Source organism: Scardinius erythrophthalmus, assembly GCF_964197995.2.
Source record: "Scardinius erythrophthalmus genome assembly, chromosome: 25".
Classification (NCBI taxonomy): domain Eukaryota; kingdom Metazoa; phylum Chordata; class Actinopteri; order Cypriniformes; family Leuciscidae; genus Scardinius; species Scardinius erythrophthalmus.
The window spans coordinates 19,580,117-19,599,272 of NC_138245.1; the positions used below are offsets into that span (position 1 = coordinate 19,580,117).

General features: G+C 36.7%; 1 protein-coding gene across 1 annotated transcript in view; it reads left to right on the forward strand.

Annotated features, from left to right (window-relative positions):
* The window catches only part of ppfia4 (PTPRF interacting protein alpha 4), a gene marked incomplete at its 5' end in the record, with an annotated part of 96,893 nt that overhangs the window by 41,806 nt on the left and 35,931 nt on the right, over window positions 1-19,156 (forward strand). Inside the window, one exon of the mRNA XM_081358448.1 lies at window positions 18,829-18,930. Within this exon, the coding sequence (XP_081214574.1) occupies window positions 18,829-18,930 (102 nt within the window). The remainder of the gene's footprint in view (window positions 1-18,828; window positions 18,931-19,156) is intronic.

Below are 19,156 nucleotides of genomic sequence, written 5' to 3' on the forward strand. Positions count from 1 at the left end.
TTCTCATTAGAAAACTTGCTGCTTAAAAAACTCTGCTGAGAATCTGTGGTTAAGATGGCTTATTCAAGCTCAATTATTCCTTCAGTGACTTTCTAGAGCTCCCCATAAGAAGTGAAGGATAGAGCTGCTCATTTAGCTTGGTGTGTTCATTGTGTCGTGTTTAATAGTGACCGTAGCGCTGCTCTCCTGTAATCTCTGCTCCTCAGAACCAGATTCTTACTTGGCATAGATATGTTACTGTTTCCTTGACAACTGCATTTAAGTGCAGTGTGTTTGAACCGACTGAACAAGTGGATATGAGATTGGTAATTAGTTCTCGGTTGAAGATTAAAGACTTCCAGACAGGGAACAAGAACATTCAGCATGTGTGAAAACATGAAGTCATAAAGAGCAATATATATAAATATATTTCTCAGAGGTCGCTCTTTCATAACACCACTTGAGCGATGATAGTGTAGAGCTAATTGTGAAGTTTTACAAATACACAAAAATGTATTTTTGAAAAAAAATTTTTTTTTAGAAAACATCACTCCTTACTTTCTAGTTGATAAATTAGCAGACATGTTATTTATGTTCTATGTAAGTCTCACTCAGTTTTTTCCTAAAATATTTGAGGAAACATGAATGAAATGGTTTTTAACACTATGTGTATTTTGATTATTGCATATTTAATTGGATATGCTAATTTCCTTATTTTTACATGTATCTTTGCCGTCATCTAGTCCTCACTTAAAGTTAGTCTTTAAAAACTAACAACAAATATATATAATTTAATCATGCTGTTAATTTTTCATACTGTACAGGCCTAAATTCACTTGAAGCAGTTAACATTTTTTTTTTTTTTTTATAGACAAAAAAAGTAAAGATTTTATGAAAATAATTCTTAGCTTATTGGTATCAACCGAAATTTTAGATTGGTGCCTTAATGTAATGTAGTTTTCATAGCTCAGATAACTTTATTTGACTTGCTCTTTTTGACATGTAATATTTCTGGTTCTGTTTCTCAGAGAATTGTTCACAGTTTTTACACAATCAGTTGTGGGAAAGCCTGTGTTTATATTCAGTGGCTTTGATATTCAAGTGTGGCATTTATAAATTTGGTCCCATAGACACATATGCAAATGTGCTTCTGTTGATCAGAGGTGGTTCTTTATTTGTGGTCTGAGAGCTTAATAATTTAGAGATTGATCTTAGCTGGTACAAGAATTGCTCTTTTCTGGATCTGGATCTTCACCTTTAACTGCCTGTTGCAGTTGTGCTGGGATACCCCTGTCTTCACGGGAATTACGTTGGCTTTTTTCCATTGATCTGGTTCTAAGTGCTTGTTCTTGTACCGCCATGATTCGAGTCTTTGTGCTTACTTTTAGTCCTGCCATTATGTCCTCCCACGTGTGGGACTCTCCAGTCAGTGTCAACCGCCTGTAATACCCAGTGCTTGTGTTGTCCCATTGGGTGTTTTGTCTTGCCATTACACTTCCTGTTCTTCTTCCTCCTCATCTAGTGTCTTCCACAGCACGTCTCTTAGCCTAATCATGTCTCCCACGGTCCCAGCAGATGTCTGTCACTCTTCTTCCTCTCACTAACCAAACACACTGTTCCCAGATCAGTTTAGCTTTTCAGCACGAGTCTCGACAAAAGGATTTTCTGTTTTCCCTTAAACATCCAGATTGTCCCTATTCATTTTAAAATGCAAAACACCACACAAATTGTGAAATCCCAGTAGCTCTATGTCTGTTGGGTGAAATCTTGTGGTTTGAGAGATGACGATGAGAAAAAAAGAAAAAAAAAAAGAAAAAGTAGAAATGACAAACACACACACACACAAATAGAGATGAAGGATGTGTGTTTTGCAGAGCGAGCTCTGCTTCAATATACATTCACATCTTCTCTGTGCCTTGAGACATGGTTTGGTTTCTTGAAAACTTTTCTTGGTAAGGCTTTTGGGAGAACCAGTCACTTTTACTCAAAAAAGCCTTTGAGCTGTGTGTTGTGAGCTGAACAGTGGCTGTATGTCTAACTCAGAAACAGAAGAATATGATGCTAATCCCTTTCCCTTTATAGCAGCCTCTGTTTTTGTTTTGCGTCAAGTTGCATTGTTATTGGCTTATATTTCAGTGCAAGTGTAATTCTTGCTATAGCACTTGCCCCTAATATCATCACTATGAGGTTTTTATGAAAGCGATTTAGTGTTAATTGACTTGGCTTTGGGCTTGATTTGTCTCAGACCCATATATCACACCGTTGAATACATATAGTAAATTCTTGGACCGCTTAATGTGCTTAACACCTTCTGAATGTTAGGGTGCACATTTTCTTTTCCCTTTATGTCCTATTATGTAGGACAGTGGAGATTTGGCCAGGAAAACAGAGGGAGCGAGAGGGGGAATGGCTTCAGGACATGACCCAGGTCAGATTTTGAGTGTTGTCACTCTTTCGTTCCACAGACTATTATTGTGGTGATATCCATTTCAGATTTGCCTGCCCCTAAATATCACATAAAAACAAAACAAACAGGTCATTTTATATGTGCAGTTTCCATTTATACTGTAAAAACTGCCCTTTTTTGCTGCTTTGGCTTTTATTTGGTCATTGTCTTACATCCAAAGCAAGGTAAAATATTTGCAAAAATATTGAAATAAATAAATAACGCTGTGATGTCATATAAAATATGATTTCCAGTGCACACAGATAATTTCTTTATTTGTGAAAATACTATAATATTATTACAGAATCAAGTTTATATCTGAAGTATAAACCTTTTTTATTTTACAGATTTGTTTCTTTCCATTATAATTTTTATGTCATGTTGAATTTTACTATCTTTAAATAAAATATTGTGATATCACATATCGACTATATCTGTCGACTACCCTGCTCCCTGATATCGGCATCAGGAAAAAAAGAAAGAAAACATAAATAGACAGACAGACAGACTGTGGCTGTCAATAGAATAAGATAATTATGGTTATTATCTGGATATCTGATCTTATGAGAGCTGATTAAAATCATAAGATCAGATTATCTGAAGTTAATATTTAAAAAAAACATTTAGTAAAAGTGATGTTTCGTTTGAAAAACCCTGATTAGACCAGCGGAATATTGTGGTTATTAAATGAAGCCCTAAACACTGTCAGGTTAAGATGAACAGCTCTCAGCTAAACACCAATGCCTTGTCTTTTTTCTTTGGCTCATCTGCTCTTATTTAACAAATTTAAAAAGCTGACGAAGATGGTTGTCAACCTGCAAACAATCGGCCAGGGTATTGTAGCTCTTCCGTGTGAATGTTTTGATGAAGCCATTACGAGGTTTGGATGTCCATGACAGGTGGGCTGATGTCCACCATAATTTGAACCCTTTCTGTCTCCATTGCCCCTTAGACACAGAGATTTGGGAAAATATACACTGATAATGTGTCCTGGGATCTGTCCCGGGATCGTTTGATTTTGGTTCATTCACACTGCCAGTGATTTTCTGGAATCTGTGCATGCGTTCTCACACATCCAATAAAGATCCCGTAAAGACACGTGACTTCAGGATGTGACATTTAATGTCTCCGCGGAGTCTTAAGTTTGCTTATGATCTGCGATTTCTCTCTTGAGAAACCACGCTCGTGCATTTTTTTTTCTGATTCAATCAAAAACTAGCGCATCACGTACCGTTCCACTAAGCTGGCGAATGATGTCAGCTTCAGCGTCATCACTATGACACACCCCCTACGGCATTGGTCCTGCTTTTTGTTCACACAGGCCGCGTTCTAGGACTGATCCCGCTAATGTTACCAGGTCCCCATCCCGGAATCAATTCCGGGATCAATCCTGGGACGTGTATGCGTTCACACAGAAGACACTCCAGCAATTTTATGGCAATTTTCTGGGATCAACGCTCTGTGTGAAAGGGGCTCATGTAACCTCACATGCGATGCCCGTAAACGCTCTATCCAAACTATCTGTTTGTGTCCCTCCCATCCTCATTCTGTTGCCTCTCCCATTTCCTTTTCTGTTTTGCACTGTGTAGCATCCTTTTTTCTTGCTACACTCTCTCTCCTACACCCCCCACCTCCCCCCATGTCTCTCTCTCAGTCTCTCTCTTTCGTTTTCATGTGGGTCTCTGTCCGGAGAGTTGTGTTGCACCGCTGTCTGCTGAGCAGAGCCGGCATCGAAGACTTTAATTTATTCTCTAGCTTACTGTCATCCATCAGGGATTTAGAGACAGAGGGAGACTTGTGTTCTCTCTCTCTGTCTCTCTCTCTCTTCTTCCACCCTCCCCTTCACTCCTCGCTGCGGGGGGGCTCGCAGATCCAAACCAGGTTCTGATATGATTCTTGCGAGATGAACCTCACCTCTCCGAAGATCCAACTAAACAATGGGATCTACTTTAGCACATACATGTATCAGGTAGGTGAAGGGCTGTGACCCATCCTGCCATTGGCTGGCTGTTTAAACATGTGCATCTGCGTCAGCTGTCCAAGGTGTTTCTTGTTAGAGCCTTTGCCTACGTGGGAATTCTTGTGCAGAGTCATTCTGTAAGTAAATCGCAGAAGGGAACACAGACTAAGTGGCTGTTTGACTTGCTTACATTGCAGGTTTGACGGTGCATTAATTAACTCAAAGCAGGGAAGCAGGCCACTTTCAGTGGCGTATTTAAACTTTAGTGTGTGTATGGAAGCATATATACGTGTGTTGCTTATTTCAAGGGTTTTGTGTCGAGGTATGTGTTATGTTTGTATTGTTTCCCAGTAAAGATCATCGTTAACTGATATACATTTTTATGAGAAGTTAATAAGACTTGTATTCCAAGAATATATCTTGAATTTGTTTTCGTTTTTTTATAACCATTTGGCAAATAGTTGTTTTAAGCATAAACCTAACTAAATTATTTAAGATTAGATGTATGCTTGTAAGAGACACAAACTCAAGATTTATGTTCTTGTCTTATTATTTTATGCACTTTTCCTTTTGAATTATTTAATTTTGTTTTAAGGATGCTTCGATGTTTTACTAGAAAAAAGAAATGAATACGGAGTTGGGAAATGTTGCAAATGTATATTTTTTTCATATGTTAAGTAATATTTATTATTTTATTATTTTATGTATTCTTTCTTTTTATATATTTTAACAATTTTTTATAAAAACTATTTCTATTTTATTATATCTTATTATATTACATTAGATTAGATTAGATTTATTAAGAGTATATATGTATATATATGTATATATATATATATATATATATATATATATATATTATTTATTTATTTTTTGATTATTTGTTTTTTTGTTCACAGTGCTTTATCTCAGGAATTTATTGGGAATTATCAGTGCTTATCTTGGGAAAGTGCCCTTTTGGGTGTCTGTACACAGTGGTCCACAAAGCTGTCCCCATCACAGTGGCAGATCCACATTTATGCCCAGTACAGTGGCATCTTTCAGTGTCCCGCACGTGTGTTATCGCTAATTAAAGACAAGCTGTTGTCTTTGGTGCTGTGCTGCTGAATGATAACTGCCTGTATGTGTCTGTAGATTGTATGCATAGACTAATTGCAGTGTTTGCAAGACATTTTGCAGTTGGTCTTTTCATTCTTGCATCTTTAAACTTCTGTAGCCTCCCTTACACTGCACTGGTATCGCATCACTTGCCTTACTCAGATGAAAACAAGATACACATTGATGAGTGTCATGACAACAGTGGATGCAAAATTTCATTTACATGAAGCAAAAACTTTGAACTTGAAGGTAGCTTAAACTTGTTGGCCGATACACTGTTCTTGGACTTACACTGACATGTATATTTGTAGAAAAAACACACATTATTTTAGATTAACTGAAATTGTCCAATAATAGGGGGGTTAGAGACATTGGAGTTTGCACCCTTAATTGCATCTTTTACTTCAAATTAAGAATAAAAAAAAGTAAATGTTTTGCTCTTAACTTGCTTTCATTATGCTATGGCTCTAATGGGCTAAGCCACAAATGTAATTTATGTCTAGCGATGCCCTGTGTGGTATAATGCTTGTATATAATGTGCAACTATATTCATAATAGCTTGAGTAAATCTCCATGCTACATTTTTCTCTTCATAAAAACAGTGTCCTGTTCCAAGATGCATTCTCAAGCACTGACTGCAGTGAACTTCTTGAGCTTTTGAGCTTTTTCTGTCGCCTGGATCCCCAGAGAGAGTGAGAGAGATATTTGGTGGGACTCCAAGCCAGGTTTCTTGAGACATTTTGTTGTTTGATAATGAGGAATACATGAGTGAAGCTATTTTGGGTTGAGGCACCATAGAGAACAAGAGAAAGAGCGATAGAGGAGGTGAGCTGATGTAAAAGTTGTTGTAGATGACTAACTTTGGTTCTGTCAGGAGGTGCCGACCGACACTGTCTTTTGTGTTCTCTTGTGTATCTGATGATGGATATTCTTTCTATCTCACCAAAGGCACTTTTGAGCTTGTCAAAATCAGACCGTCTCTGATGCATGAAAGAACAAAACTCTGGAAGAGCTGATGGTGTGGATGTGACGGTTCCCTTGGTCATGTTATGTCACATCACCTGAAAGATTCACTTTCAGTATTGAGTCTCAGTTCAACTCTTGTTATATCCTTACCCAAAATCCTGTCAGGCTGGCTAGCTGTATATGTCCTTTGAAATGTGTCGTATTTATGTTCCTGCCGAATGCGAGTCTGCTTCCTCTCGTTCTCGGTGAGCCTGATGACTGTGCTGGACGTTACTGGAGTTCACCGATGAAAACAACATCTGTCCGCACCTTCACAGCATCTGCCTCCACTAGAGTGTGACTGACAGATTCGGTCTGATGAGAGATGTGTCTCTCTGTCTGTTTGTGAACTCTCTGCTTTTCTCTCTCTATTTGTTTGTATCTGTCTCACTGTTTAGCTTACTTGCTACATCCAAATTCATTCAACCTGTTTACACGCGATTAACCCTAAAACCTCGGGTCTTTAGTGACACGGGACGTCATTCACTACCCTCCTCCTCATCAACCTTCTTAGTATTCCTCAATCAATTAATTCTAAACAATATAACAAGAAAAAAAATATTAAAGAATGCTTGTTTTCCCATTATCTTTTAGTAAAAATTGTATAGGGTCAATAACAACCTGAGGTGTGTAGTAGAATAGTATATTTTCCTGCTCAACAATAATTGAATCTTTGATGACTGAATAAGTGCAACTCACCTTTTTTCCACAAGTTGGCAATGTCTGAGACACAATGACAAAGTGACGTTTCACTCAAAGTTACTGCAGGCAGAAAACAATGGCTCAGCGATTTACTGCAGAGCAAGTACTGAATGTAATCTAATATTGGTGTCACTCGATGCTGGATCTGGTGAAGCTGACAGTGATCAAAATATTGATTTTAAAGATATTGATTTTTTTTTTAGATCGTGATTATGAGCCATGATGCTGAATGTACCGGGAAATGAGCTCTGACGAGGACAGTGATGATGGTATAAAACATCTTCTCAAACTAAACCCTTCCAAGCTTATTTTCTTCTTCTGTAATCGTTACTATAATATCAGGGGAGTTTTATATTATTGTGACAGGAAGCGATATATCTGTGTTAGATATAGATACGGGTCGCTAAAGACCCGAATATGTAATAATGATTTGCGAAAAATTTAGGCATTTAGGGTTAAGTCTTACGCAAGTGATACGCAAAAATTCTTGACTGAAACCAAAATTTCTGGACACACTGGGATAAATTGGGGGTTATACTGTGTATATATATTTCTGAAAGAAGTTGTTTATGCTCACCAAGACTGAATTTATTGATCGAAAAAACTGTTTATATATTATAATTTAAAATAACTGTTTTCTGTTGTAATATATTTAAAAATTTAATTAATTCCTGTGATGCAAAGCTAAATTTACAGTATCATTACTCCAGTCTTCAGTGTCACATGATCTTTCAGAAATCATTCCAATATGCTGATTTGATGAAACATTTCTTATTAGTATTATCAATGTTGAAAACAGTTGTGCTGCTTAATTTTTTGTGTGCTAATCGTGATATATTTTTTTTCATGATTCTTTTTAATGCATTTATTTGGAATAAAAAGTGTAAATAGTTTTACTGTCACCTTTGATCAATTTAATGCATCCTTGCTCAATAAAACTATTAATTATTATTATTTTTTTTTTAAATCTTACTGACCCCAACCCTTTGAATGGTTGAGTAATTGTACTACTTTTTGTCAATTGGTGTGATTACAAAAGCATATTTCCAAATAGAAATTTTTAAATACTGCTGTTAAAATAAATGTATAGGGGAAAAAAAGATTAGTTATGCATGTATTGATGAATGAAATTTGTCAGAACTTTAGTTGTTTTACAGTATATTTGGTCTTTTTTCTGTGTGATTTTTCTGTTCTTATCTTCTCGGTTTGTCAGTAATCTTTGCTTTGGGCTGTAGGATCAGAACCGGTCCCACTGAGCCGTGTCCCCTGTCTGTGACACGCTTCAGTAAATGTGTATTCTGGCATTTTGTCAACTCAGCTTTTGTTGCCTTTGCACCTAATTAAATTTGTTTATGACTGATTCATACTTTTGGTCCTGTGCCAAAACCTTTTTTCAGTTATCGGGTGGCTGCCTCTTCTGACATTTTATAATCTCTAAGGCCCTTTTTAAACCCGGTATTAAGATATGTTTTGGTCGATAGGATCATAAGTAGATGAGACAGAAACATACCCGTTTACACCTGGTGTTTTAATCCGTCTCTTTTGTCCACTTTCAACCACTTCTGTCCTGATTTCTTTGAGGGGAGGGTCAATGGGTAGGTAAATGTAGTTGTTTTTCAGATCTTTATCTAATGGACAAAATAAGCTTGCGCAATTTACATATGAACATCTAACTGTATACTATCCTTATTTATAGTATGGGGCTGTTGAATGCTTGATTCTGATTGGTTGAAGAACGTTCTAAGGTGTGCAATTATTTTTCAGGAGATGCACAGCTAAAGTAGTTCCAGGCAGGTCTGTATTAGAGTTCCATATCACTTCGCCAAATGTTTTCAGTTATTTCAAAGGTTCTTACTGTCAACAACAGCAAAAGTTATATATAACAAGTAATATGATAAAAATGACAAACTATTTCCACTATTTATTACTATTTACACTACTTCCAACTATTTTCCACAAAATTAAGCTTACTGGTATATGGAATAGTCAGCATTGGCGACTTTATCAATAAAACAGTTTCGCAACTAAAAGCTACAGGACATTTTTCAGAATGTAAGAAGAAAAGTTTTCTGTACATACTTACTGTTAGTAGAGACGCTGCTGCTGGATACTGTTGAGAGAATTCACATACGCTATCTCTCTCTCTCTCTCTATCATAACTGCATTAGTCTGCATATCAGTGGCTCAAGCCTCCGTTACTACCTCTAAAATGACGTTTTGGAATTAGCAACGGAGGCTTAGGTGATGTTTCATCAATTGTTCCTAATTAACCAGCTACACTGTAAGAAAAAAAAAATCCATAGCAGAAAAAAACTAATGATGTCCTGGCAGAAAATTTGCCCGTACTTTTCCGTTAAGTTTACGGACATTTAAAACAACACAATGCAATGCATAATTCAAAATACAGGTTAAACATCTAATTACTTCATATTAACATGGTACAGAGTGATATGAGATACATCACACTATAGCGCTATAGGAAAAAGTTGCCTGGGACAACAGTAATTTATCCAGATTTACTGCAGAATCAGAATCAAGTATTCATGAGAGCCCTGTTATAATTGATTTTTTTAAACTGTCTCTGTAAACAAGCCCAGTTGTATATGTTAGGGAATAGTGTAGTAATGGCAAAGGCTGCTCTGTGTTTCTAACACACACAAAGTTCAGGGGTGCATCGCTTTCTGCCGCATTGGCAGAGGTGATGACAACGGATGTGTTCGATCCATCGTTACCATGGTACTGATATCACACCTCAGAGGGAAGTGGAGGTGCTGGAAACACTAATCTGTATTTACTTGTGCATCCTGTATGCTGATCAAACGAGTCTCTTTAATATGTATTGAATTTGAAGAAGATCAGGGGTGTTATGGAAAAATCTGATTCTAGATTTTCTGTGTTATCTGATACTTCATCCATAAATCTGTATTCAGATGTGAGACTGGAGGCCCATTTTGAAATGATTACATGGTCTACAAACACAGTGAAATATTATGGTGTAATGGTCCATACACATGCTTCAGATATTAGTAACCGTTGTACTAGTGCAGTCGTTTGCAACTTGGGTCTTTAACCCTCTTTTATTCTTTGCAATTTGCAAAAGGTAAAAAAAGTAATTATTACCATTCCAGTTGACTAGTGTTACACCCACTGATCTATATAATGTCATTCTATATAGATCAGTGGTTACACCCCACATGTAGATGCGCTTGCGCGTTCCATCTGACGACCTGTTTTGATCCTGTCAATAACGTGCTTGTCTCAGGGATTAAGACACGTGGGTGTAAGGGCAGAAATAAGTTTGAATACTTGCGAATGCGATACTGGCGTTGTATCGAGAGGATCGATCCTCGCATAAAAACAAATTACCAAATCTTTTAACTAGTAATTTCATTACTTATTTTTTGTAAAAACGAATGCGCAAAATAAACTATCGAGTTGGGATAGAGTTTTGACAGAGAAAGAAACATCACCAAACACACTATATGAAAGGCACAGTTAGATGTGACATTTATTATGAGTTTATGTGAATGTTGTTATAAATTAACTTAAATAAAAAGTAATTTTTTATTGTTCTGTAATTGTTAATAAATTATAAATAAAAACAATTTGATATTTTTAAAATTTTCATGTTAAAAATTATGACTTTCAATTATACTGTAATCTTGAATGGGGGGGGGGATCCTTTTAATAGAGGCATCTGTATTAGTATTGGTGTGCCTTGCACATATTTATTATAAAAAATTATATATGCGGTTAGTATAAAATTGTGATTTAAGTGGAAACAGACTGCATTTTGACTAATAAACTATTTAATTTGTGGAAGAACTGTTTATTGTGATCTAATGTTTATTATTAATATATACAGTTATGTATTTTATTATATTGCTATTGCTGCCACTTTTTAAAAGCAATAAGCCACTCGAGACAATGCATTGCAGGGATTTTATCACATCTTTGCTTCAAGTCACGCCAATGTGCCCATGGTAAAATCACTGTAACACATGACCTTGAGTGACTTATTGATTTATTCTGTCCTTCAGTGACATTTTGTAGTTTTTCTGCAGCATCGGTTTTGATTTTACTCCGTATTGTCACCCATGGGACTCCCTGTGGCCAGTGATTTATAACTTTTCTGTGACCCTGACCTGGAATAAAGTCTTTGTGGAGGCTATCATTAGCCCACATTTGACCAATCAAGGAGGAAATTTACATTTTCCGTACATATTTTGCATGTTTTAATTTAACTACTGCATTGATGAGTGATTGGTATAATTTTCACATTAGTTTGTCAGTGAACCCATCTGTGCTGCTAGCAGTTGATTGATAAAACAGCGTTAACTGCTTTGCCTTTACTCTCACTGTTCTGTTCTCATTATTCACATTTCATATTTGCGCTGTCATAACTGAGCCGGCATAAGTTTACTTCCATGTATCATGCCAGAGAGTGAGCAAATTGATAGAAACTGTTCATTTTTACAGTTTAGTTTGATTTTTATAAAGTCTGAGAATACAATCTCTTTGTGAAATGACTGATAAAGGGAGTGGTGAATCTGCAGGATGTTGGTTTCTGAGTGCCTTGATCAATCAGAATGTTTTGGGACTCTTTAAATGCCAACTTAAAAGTCTAGCCCCTCGCCTCTGCTACGCCTGTTCCAGTGCCCACAGGCATCCTGTCAGCGTTTAGGCCACTGCTGTCCAAACCTCACATGCCTGTCTCTGCACTCTGCCCAACTGATTCCAGCCCTGGAGCGCATGGCCCTAATCTGTCCTGATCCCACAGGAGATGCCGTGTTTTAGAGGAACCAATCCATTAGCAGCTAATTAAGCACCAGGTTCTGCATACTTTCCAACAATTCCCTCTTTGCATTGGGCCAAGGGAAAGATGAGCCAAAAAAGAGCAGCTGTGGTATGAAATAAACCAATATCAGTCCTTAATAACCCATCAACACCAAGCCAAGAGATTCAGTCTGCTTTTTGTACTCTGACATGCCCACTGATGGACCGTCATGGTGTATAGATGTACTGTATAAAGCAATGTTTATTCGCAAAATATAGTCACAATTTTAATAACAGTAAGCAAAATGTAATCTTCCAATGACTTCAATGTTATTGATGATTCAGTAAATTCATGATTGTTTCTTGTATTGCAACTTGCATGTATGGTGATGTTTCAATAGTGCCTTTGGTGTTTTAGCAAAATAGTGTTTTAATTCATAAATTTAATTAATTTCAATGAATCAGTTTAGTGAATTGATTCTTTTTCAGTGGTTCACTTGTCTAAAAAAGCCTTTTTTAGCTGTATCGTCCTATTCAAGTACACTTTGCTAACAAGGTCTACATTGAAAAGATAGACCATGTGGTTTCTGTGCTATTACAGTAAGATTGATCATATTTCACATGCTTTCCAACATGTAAAGAAGCTAATGAAAGCAGATGCCCACTAAGCAAAATGAAGATGGAATAGATAACTAGTATGAGCTGACTGTCTGTACATTGTGCCAAAGAGCCATCTCACAGATAGCTTGAGGTGATTAATTAAAGCTAATAGCGTTCTTTCCTAGATTTCTTCCATCCTATCTCCAGACGTATTCACTTATTCAATTAGAAAACTGTTAGATGTTAGATTATTTTTTTAATAAAAAGAAATCAATATGATTTCTATGTTGTCACATCTTATTTGCTAGAAGTTTCCGTGTGTCACATGGAACATTTATCAACTCAGCTAAAAACACATCTTGAACATGCAGCCACTAAACAGCGCTGTGAGATCCAGTGAAAAATAGTGTTCCAGTTTGCAGTTGTCCTATACAAACAACAAATCAAATGCCTCGTGATGTAAACTGGTTAAAAGTCAGATGAAACAGCGTTGACATTATCACCAACACTCATACGGAAAACAGGAGAAACATTGAGCCACAATGATACAGTTTCTAAGATTTCTAAGACGTAACATGTAATATTAATTTGTGGAATGTTTACCAGTTTGGCAAGTGTTTGTCATGTTCTGACAATAAAACCACCATTAACTGTCTGGTTTTCACTCAAGAGCAAAAATCTGCATTTAAACTTGAAAGAAATAAGGATTTGACATTTAACTTGATAATTAAAGGGTATCAATTTTATTGTATAATTTTTTGGGCCTTTAATGGGCCATATCGCCCAACCCTACTAACATTTATTTAGTGTAATATAAATATGTGATGTGGGTTGTGATGGTCTTAAATCACAAGTCCAGTTTGACATTTAATATTCTTTATATATATATTTATATATATATATATATATATACTTTATATATATTATATCTATTGAGTGCATTTACACGCATTTACATTTGCATCAATCACTGGTTAGGGTTAAACCATCATCATATTCTTTAATTGGAGAAAGGTCACTAATGATGTACATGTTTGTTGCCCATTACCCTGATTTAGTTTATTTATCAGCATTATGTCTGGTTATTAAATATGCACATATCTGACATGCATTTTTGGTTAAATCATTTCCCTGTAAAAAATTTGTTTTATTTATAATGAGCTGATTTTTGCTAGTGATTATCTTTTTGTTGACCATGTAAAAGCAGTCATTGAGCAGAAAGGCTTGACTGAGCGGTCTCAGTCCACAACAGAGCGGCTAAAGACCAGATGTTTGCTCTTAGTCGTGTGGCCTTTCTTCAATACTGGATTTTCAACATGTTTCTTTATTCAGAACCCATTTCATGTGTAAGACATTGAACATTGTTATGGATTTGGGTAGACCAAGAGAAATCGGCTTACTGTAAGCTTGTCTGGTAGAGGTGGGGAAAAAGTTTAAAGCTGTTTTTGGCATTTCTGAATGAGCGTCTGTGGAGCATTTATGAAAAACTTAAGTACTTCGTTTTTAATGTCGTTATTATATTTTGTGTTTCAAGCCTTTAGGGTCATTCCGTGTCATCTCAACCAGAGGTCCCCGGTTAAAATCTTTGATTTTGTTAATATTTTTTTCTGTACAAATACAAACATAAAAAGTGATGAAAGCCAAAAAAAATTGTCACAGATGTATATTTACTGAGTAATCCACTATTTTGTATAGGCAGGTCAAAATGACAATTTTCTGTTGACTGACTTTAGCAAGCTTTGCTGCATTATATGCCAACAGTGACAGTTCACAAATGGCAAAAAGCATGTTTTTTCCCTCAAGTTTTCAAGCCTGTAACTCAAGAAGTATTAAAGATATCCTGAGTATTAAATCAACAATACTGTTAAATCTGTTGTATACTATGGAAACCATTTGTTGCATATTGAATAGCCTCTATAATGTGTGTGTGAGTGTTGTCTATTGGTGCTTGTAGTAATGCGGGCTGCAGAATGACTTAATCCTGTGCTCAAAAACGCTGCTGTATTTGGCAACATTCCTTCCTTTCCTTAATCCCAAGGCTTTTACCAACCAAACATAGAGAAATCCCTGGAGCTGTCTGAGCTCAACACTGCTCACCTGCCGACAACCGTCTTACAAGGTCACAATGCTGGCCGACATGTTGTGGATTTTTCTCTCTTTTATTGGTACAGTAATATTTGGCATTTTAGAAACCCCTTAGTGAGTTTAGATGCCATGCAAAACATTGTCTTGATTTTTGCCATATAAGGATGGTGGTTTATAGCCATCAAAAATAACAGAAACATATAGGTTGTTAAGTTTGTATCTAGTACTTTAAGAGCTAATAGGCATTAGAAGTGTTCACATGAGACAAAAAGATGGTTAAAAAAAAGCACTCACACCTCATATGTTATCTTCTCATGAAAACACACAACTATATGTACTGTTTTTACACGATAAAGGTCCATAAAATGACCTGTAACAGCAGTGTTTCTTTCCTGTGGTGCCATTTCTTTCTTTCTTTCTAGGAAAATGGTAATTATGTCAGCCTTATAATTTCCTATATATATATACTTTTAAATTCAATCATTGCAGGTAAAACAAATGATAACATTTTTTGAGAGAAAATGCAGATTTTTAATATTGACCATTTTTTATATTATGGCATCACTCATTTACACAGTGTGAAAGTTTCTGGATTAATTGGAGAATCGGATACGAGTGTTTATAACCAGACATAATATCTAACGTGTTGTTACCACATTTGAAAGTACCCTATATCAATTGCTAAATCTGTAAAAGTTTGAAATATTATTTTTGTAAAGACTCATTTATTGCATTAATAGTTGTTGGGTTAACTTCAAGAGCTGAAAAGTTTTAAAGCAACCACTTTTAAGCAGAACCACAAGCTCTAGATGAGAAAGTAAGTCGACTACTAACTGGGGGGATTTCAGCTTTTCACGCTCACAAGTCACAATACAAAAATAATCCAGGGTTTCAAATGCAAAACCTCAGCACAGAAAATCCTCTTGTGTTACTTCTATAGTTTGGGAGATGCAATTTACCTTTGAATTGAGCACTGAAACAGCGATCTCTGATGACAAACCCCAAATGCTTGGTTTCAATTCCTTTTTTGTTTACTCTCAAGCATTTATCGAGGATCCGTGACCTATTGGAATAGAATTGCTTTATTTTATACAATGTGTTTTTTAGTTTCTTCTTTTTTCACTCATGCCCTGCTATATCAGAGAAATGCTCGATTTTTTTTCAGAGGCTGTTGCAGTGATTGAAAGAGGCGGGAAGATCCAACATCTGTTTGTGGATTTGAACGTGCTTCCTGCCTATTCCTTCACTCCTGTGAAAAAAAATCAAATGAACGCACTGACCCATTTTCCTTTTTCTCTTCCCCCTCCCAGTCCTTTCTGCCCCTATATTTCAGTCAGGCAGCATTATTCAAAAAGCAGAAAAACAGCGCACCAACACAATGTGTGGCCTTGAAAGTATTCATTAAGCATGGCAATCATAGCTGACCCAATAGCCTGAATACTGTGTGTTAAACTCATTTGCTGCTTCTGAAATCGCTTACTATACTGTAGGTACTACATTTGGTTTGAAACTTACTTTGCGACCGTTAAAATAGTATGTTGTATATAGTATGAATGTGTGTAGTATGAATGAAATTCGGACGTACTACATTCACTATGTTGTCATTGTCACGTGACATACGGCGGCAGTTGCGTCGCTTTACTTGCAGTTTGTCCATTCACAAATCCTCTCCTCTGGCCTCATGGGATAGTCAAGTGTATATTTAATGCGCACTTCAGAATTTCGCCGGAAGAAGTAGGTCATCTCGGTACTTTTCGTCTACTGTTTTATAAATACTATGAAATCAGACAGATCAGCTCACATACTGTGTTTCACCTACTATATTATATGGAAGTATGCATATTTGAATGCAGCGATTGTCAGTGTGGTCAACTCTACTTTAGCAGGAAAGACATTAAGACGGCTCCCAGAAGAGAAACTTCCATATGGAACATGTGACGGTCAATTAAAGTGATAGTTCATCCAAAAAATGAAAGTCTTGTCTTCATTTACTCACCCTCATGTCGTTCATTACTTTCTTTATTCTGTGGAACACCATAGAAGGTATTTTAATAAATGTTTCAACCGTTTTCGCCCACATATTGAAAGTCAATGTCCAAATTGACACCACCATTGGCTTTTAGTGAATGTGCAAAAAACAATCCTCAAAATATCTTCTTTCATGTTCCACAGAAGAAAGAAAGACATAGACATACAGTAGGTCCTCTCCACCAGTAAGCTGGTGTGTGGTGGGCGTTCTGGCGCAATATGGCTGCCGTCACATCATCCAGGTGGATGCTGCTCATTGGTGATGAATGAGGAGATTCCCCCCTTAGGCTTTATGTAAAGCGATTTGAGTACCCAGAAAAGCAGTATATATGTAAACAATGTCAGAATTTTCATTTTTGGGTGAACTATCCTTTAAGAAAGCATTTTTGATCACATGATCCTGGGTGGTGCAATTTTGTGATTTATTTTGATTTGATATTATTTTAAGACATACAATTAAAACCCTTCCGCACACACGCTAGGATTGTTATTGCTCCGCCACAGCAAAATAATTTCATATACCCCTGTTGCCGCTCAGCAAGGATGACAGTTTCTCCTGTCCATTTCACCATCTGTGGAAAATCCATGTGACCGTTTCTTTCAGCCCCCTAGTATTTTGTGCGCTTGAATTAAAGAGCGTATGAATGCATGCATGCCGAAACAGGAGGGGGTATTGACATGCTTCAACAGTGCCCTGAACGTTTCCCAAAAGACCACGAGTAACAGCTGGGTTAACTGGGCCTAGTGCCAGAGGCCCGGCCAGGGCACTTCGCAGAACAGAGCAATTGAGCCATGCAAGACTGCAGCCCTGATGCCGGCGGGACTGAGAGGCAGAGCCCAAATCAGAATGTCGCTGCCTTCATGAGAAATGCACAGTGTAAATGTTAGTGAAATGTAATGCATAATGTGTCTGATGTCCTGTTATAGATCCATCTCATCCTTGAGATACAAGGTTTTGTTTTTGTTTAATGGACGTTCTGTTATATTAACTAATCATGAAACACAATATTTCTCTTGCCCTTTTGAAATAAAATAATTTGATGTACTACGTAGGCCAACGATGAAAGTGCATTCACAGCAAATTGGTGTGAAAATCTTGAACCTATTCCAATAACTGTGTGGGGAAATTTTTTGCCCTCACGCAAAAATATTCAATCACACAGATTCCAATTGAAGTGACTGGATTTCGTCCACGGAATTTTGCAGGGCAACGGTAAATATGACTGCAGTATGCAGAAATGGTTATGTCATAACCATGAGCCCACATTTACACATAGCTATTTAGTACTCACAACCCTCATGATAAACTGACAGCAGATCCAGTTACTGTATGCCAGTAAGAATAGAGCAGCGGTCATTTACATACTGTATATTGAAGTATAGTTGCAAAAACTAAACCCTTTACAATTATAATGTTCATATTGCAAGTGAACATTACATTTGTTTATTTGTTGCAAAAATAACCGCAAGTTCACCTAAAAAAACACAGTTTTTACAAGGATATTTTTGGTACATCACCAACTTTGATTAATATTAATAAATGGAATTAAAGAGGATAAAATAAAAAGATAAAATAAACAAAGAAATTTATAAAAAATTTATAAAATAAAATAAAGTATATAAAAAATATATATCTAAAAACTTAGAAAACATCTCTAAAAGTAACAAACTGATCTTTTCTTGTTCCTTAAAATGTGACTGGTGTTTTGGCATTTGTGCTGGCTGAATGTCCAACTCACACCACAAAAAATAAGTGATGTTCATCTGTGTGGTCCTGTGTTCAAAATGTGTGGCCCTGGTCAATAAAAGGCCAGTAATTGTGGGAATTCAAGTGGGACTTGAAGCTTCACTAACTCTTGAGCTCTATGGGCTATGAGCATTCATTCTCATTGCCTCATGAGGAGACTGTAAAGATAGATCAGTAAATAACATACAGGATGAAATCTGACTATTTGAACTATTTGTGACAATTGGTTATTATCATTTCCTGGGTAGATATGTATAGCCCTGGAAGAATAGTTATGGAAAAAAATAAGAAATGTCAAACCACAGCGTTGTCTATTAGTTTGGTGTAACAGTAGCATATTGGTGTGAATTATTTATATTGAATGAAATAATTAATTTCCCTCCTTTCTCTCTCTCCTGACAGGAGTTTGCTACCCTGACTAAGGAGCTGAATTTGTGTCGAGAGCAGCTTCTAGAAAAAGAGGAGGAGATATCAGAGCTTAAAGCAGAGAGGAATAATACCAGGGTAAGTGTGTGTGTGTGTGTGTGTGTGTGTGTGTGTGTGTGTGTGTGTGTGTGTGTGTGTGTGTGTGTGTGTGTGTGTGTGTGTGTGTGTGTGTGTGTGAGTGTGTGTGTGTGTGTGTGTGTGTGTGTGTGTGTGTGTGTGTGTGTGTGTGTGTGTGTGTGTGTGTGTGTGCGCATTAAGGTGACCAGACATCCCAATATATTCGGGACAGTACAGGCCTGTGTTT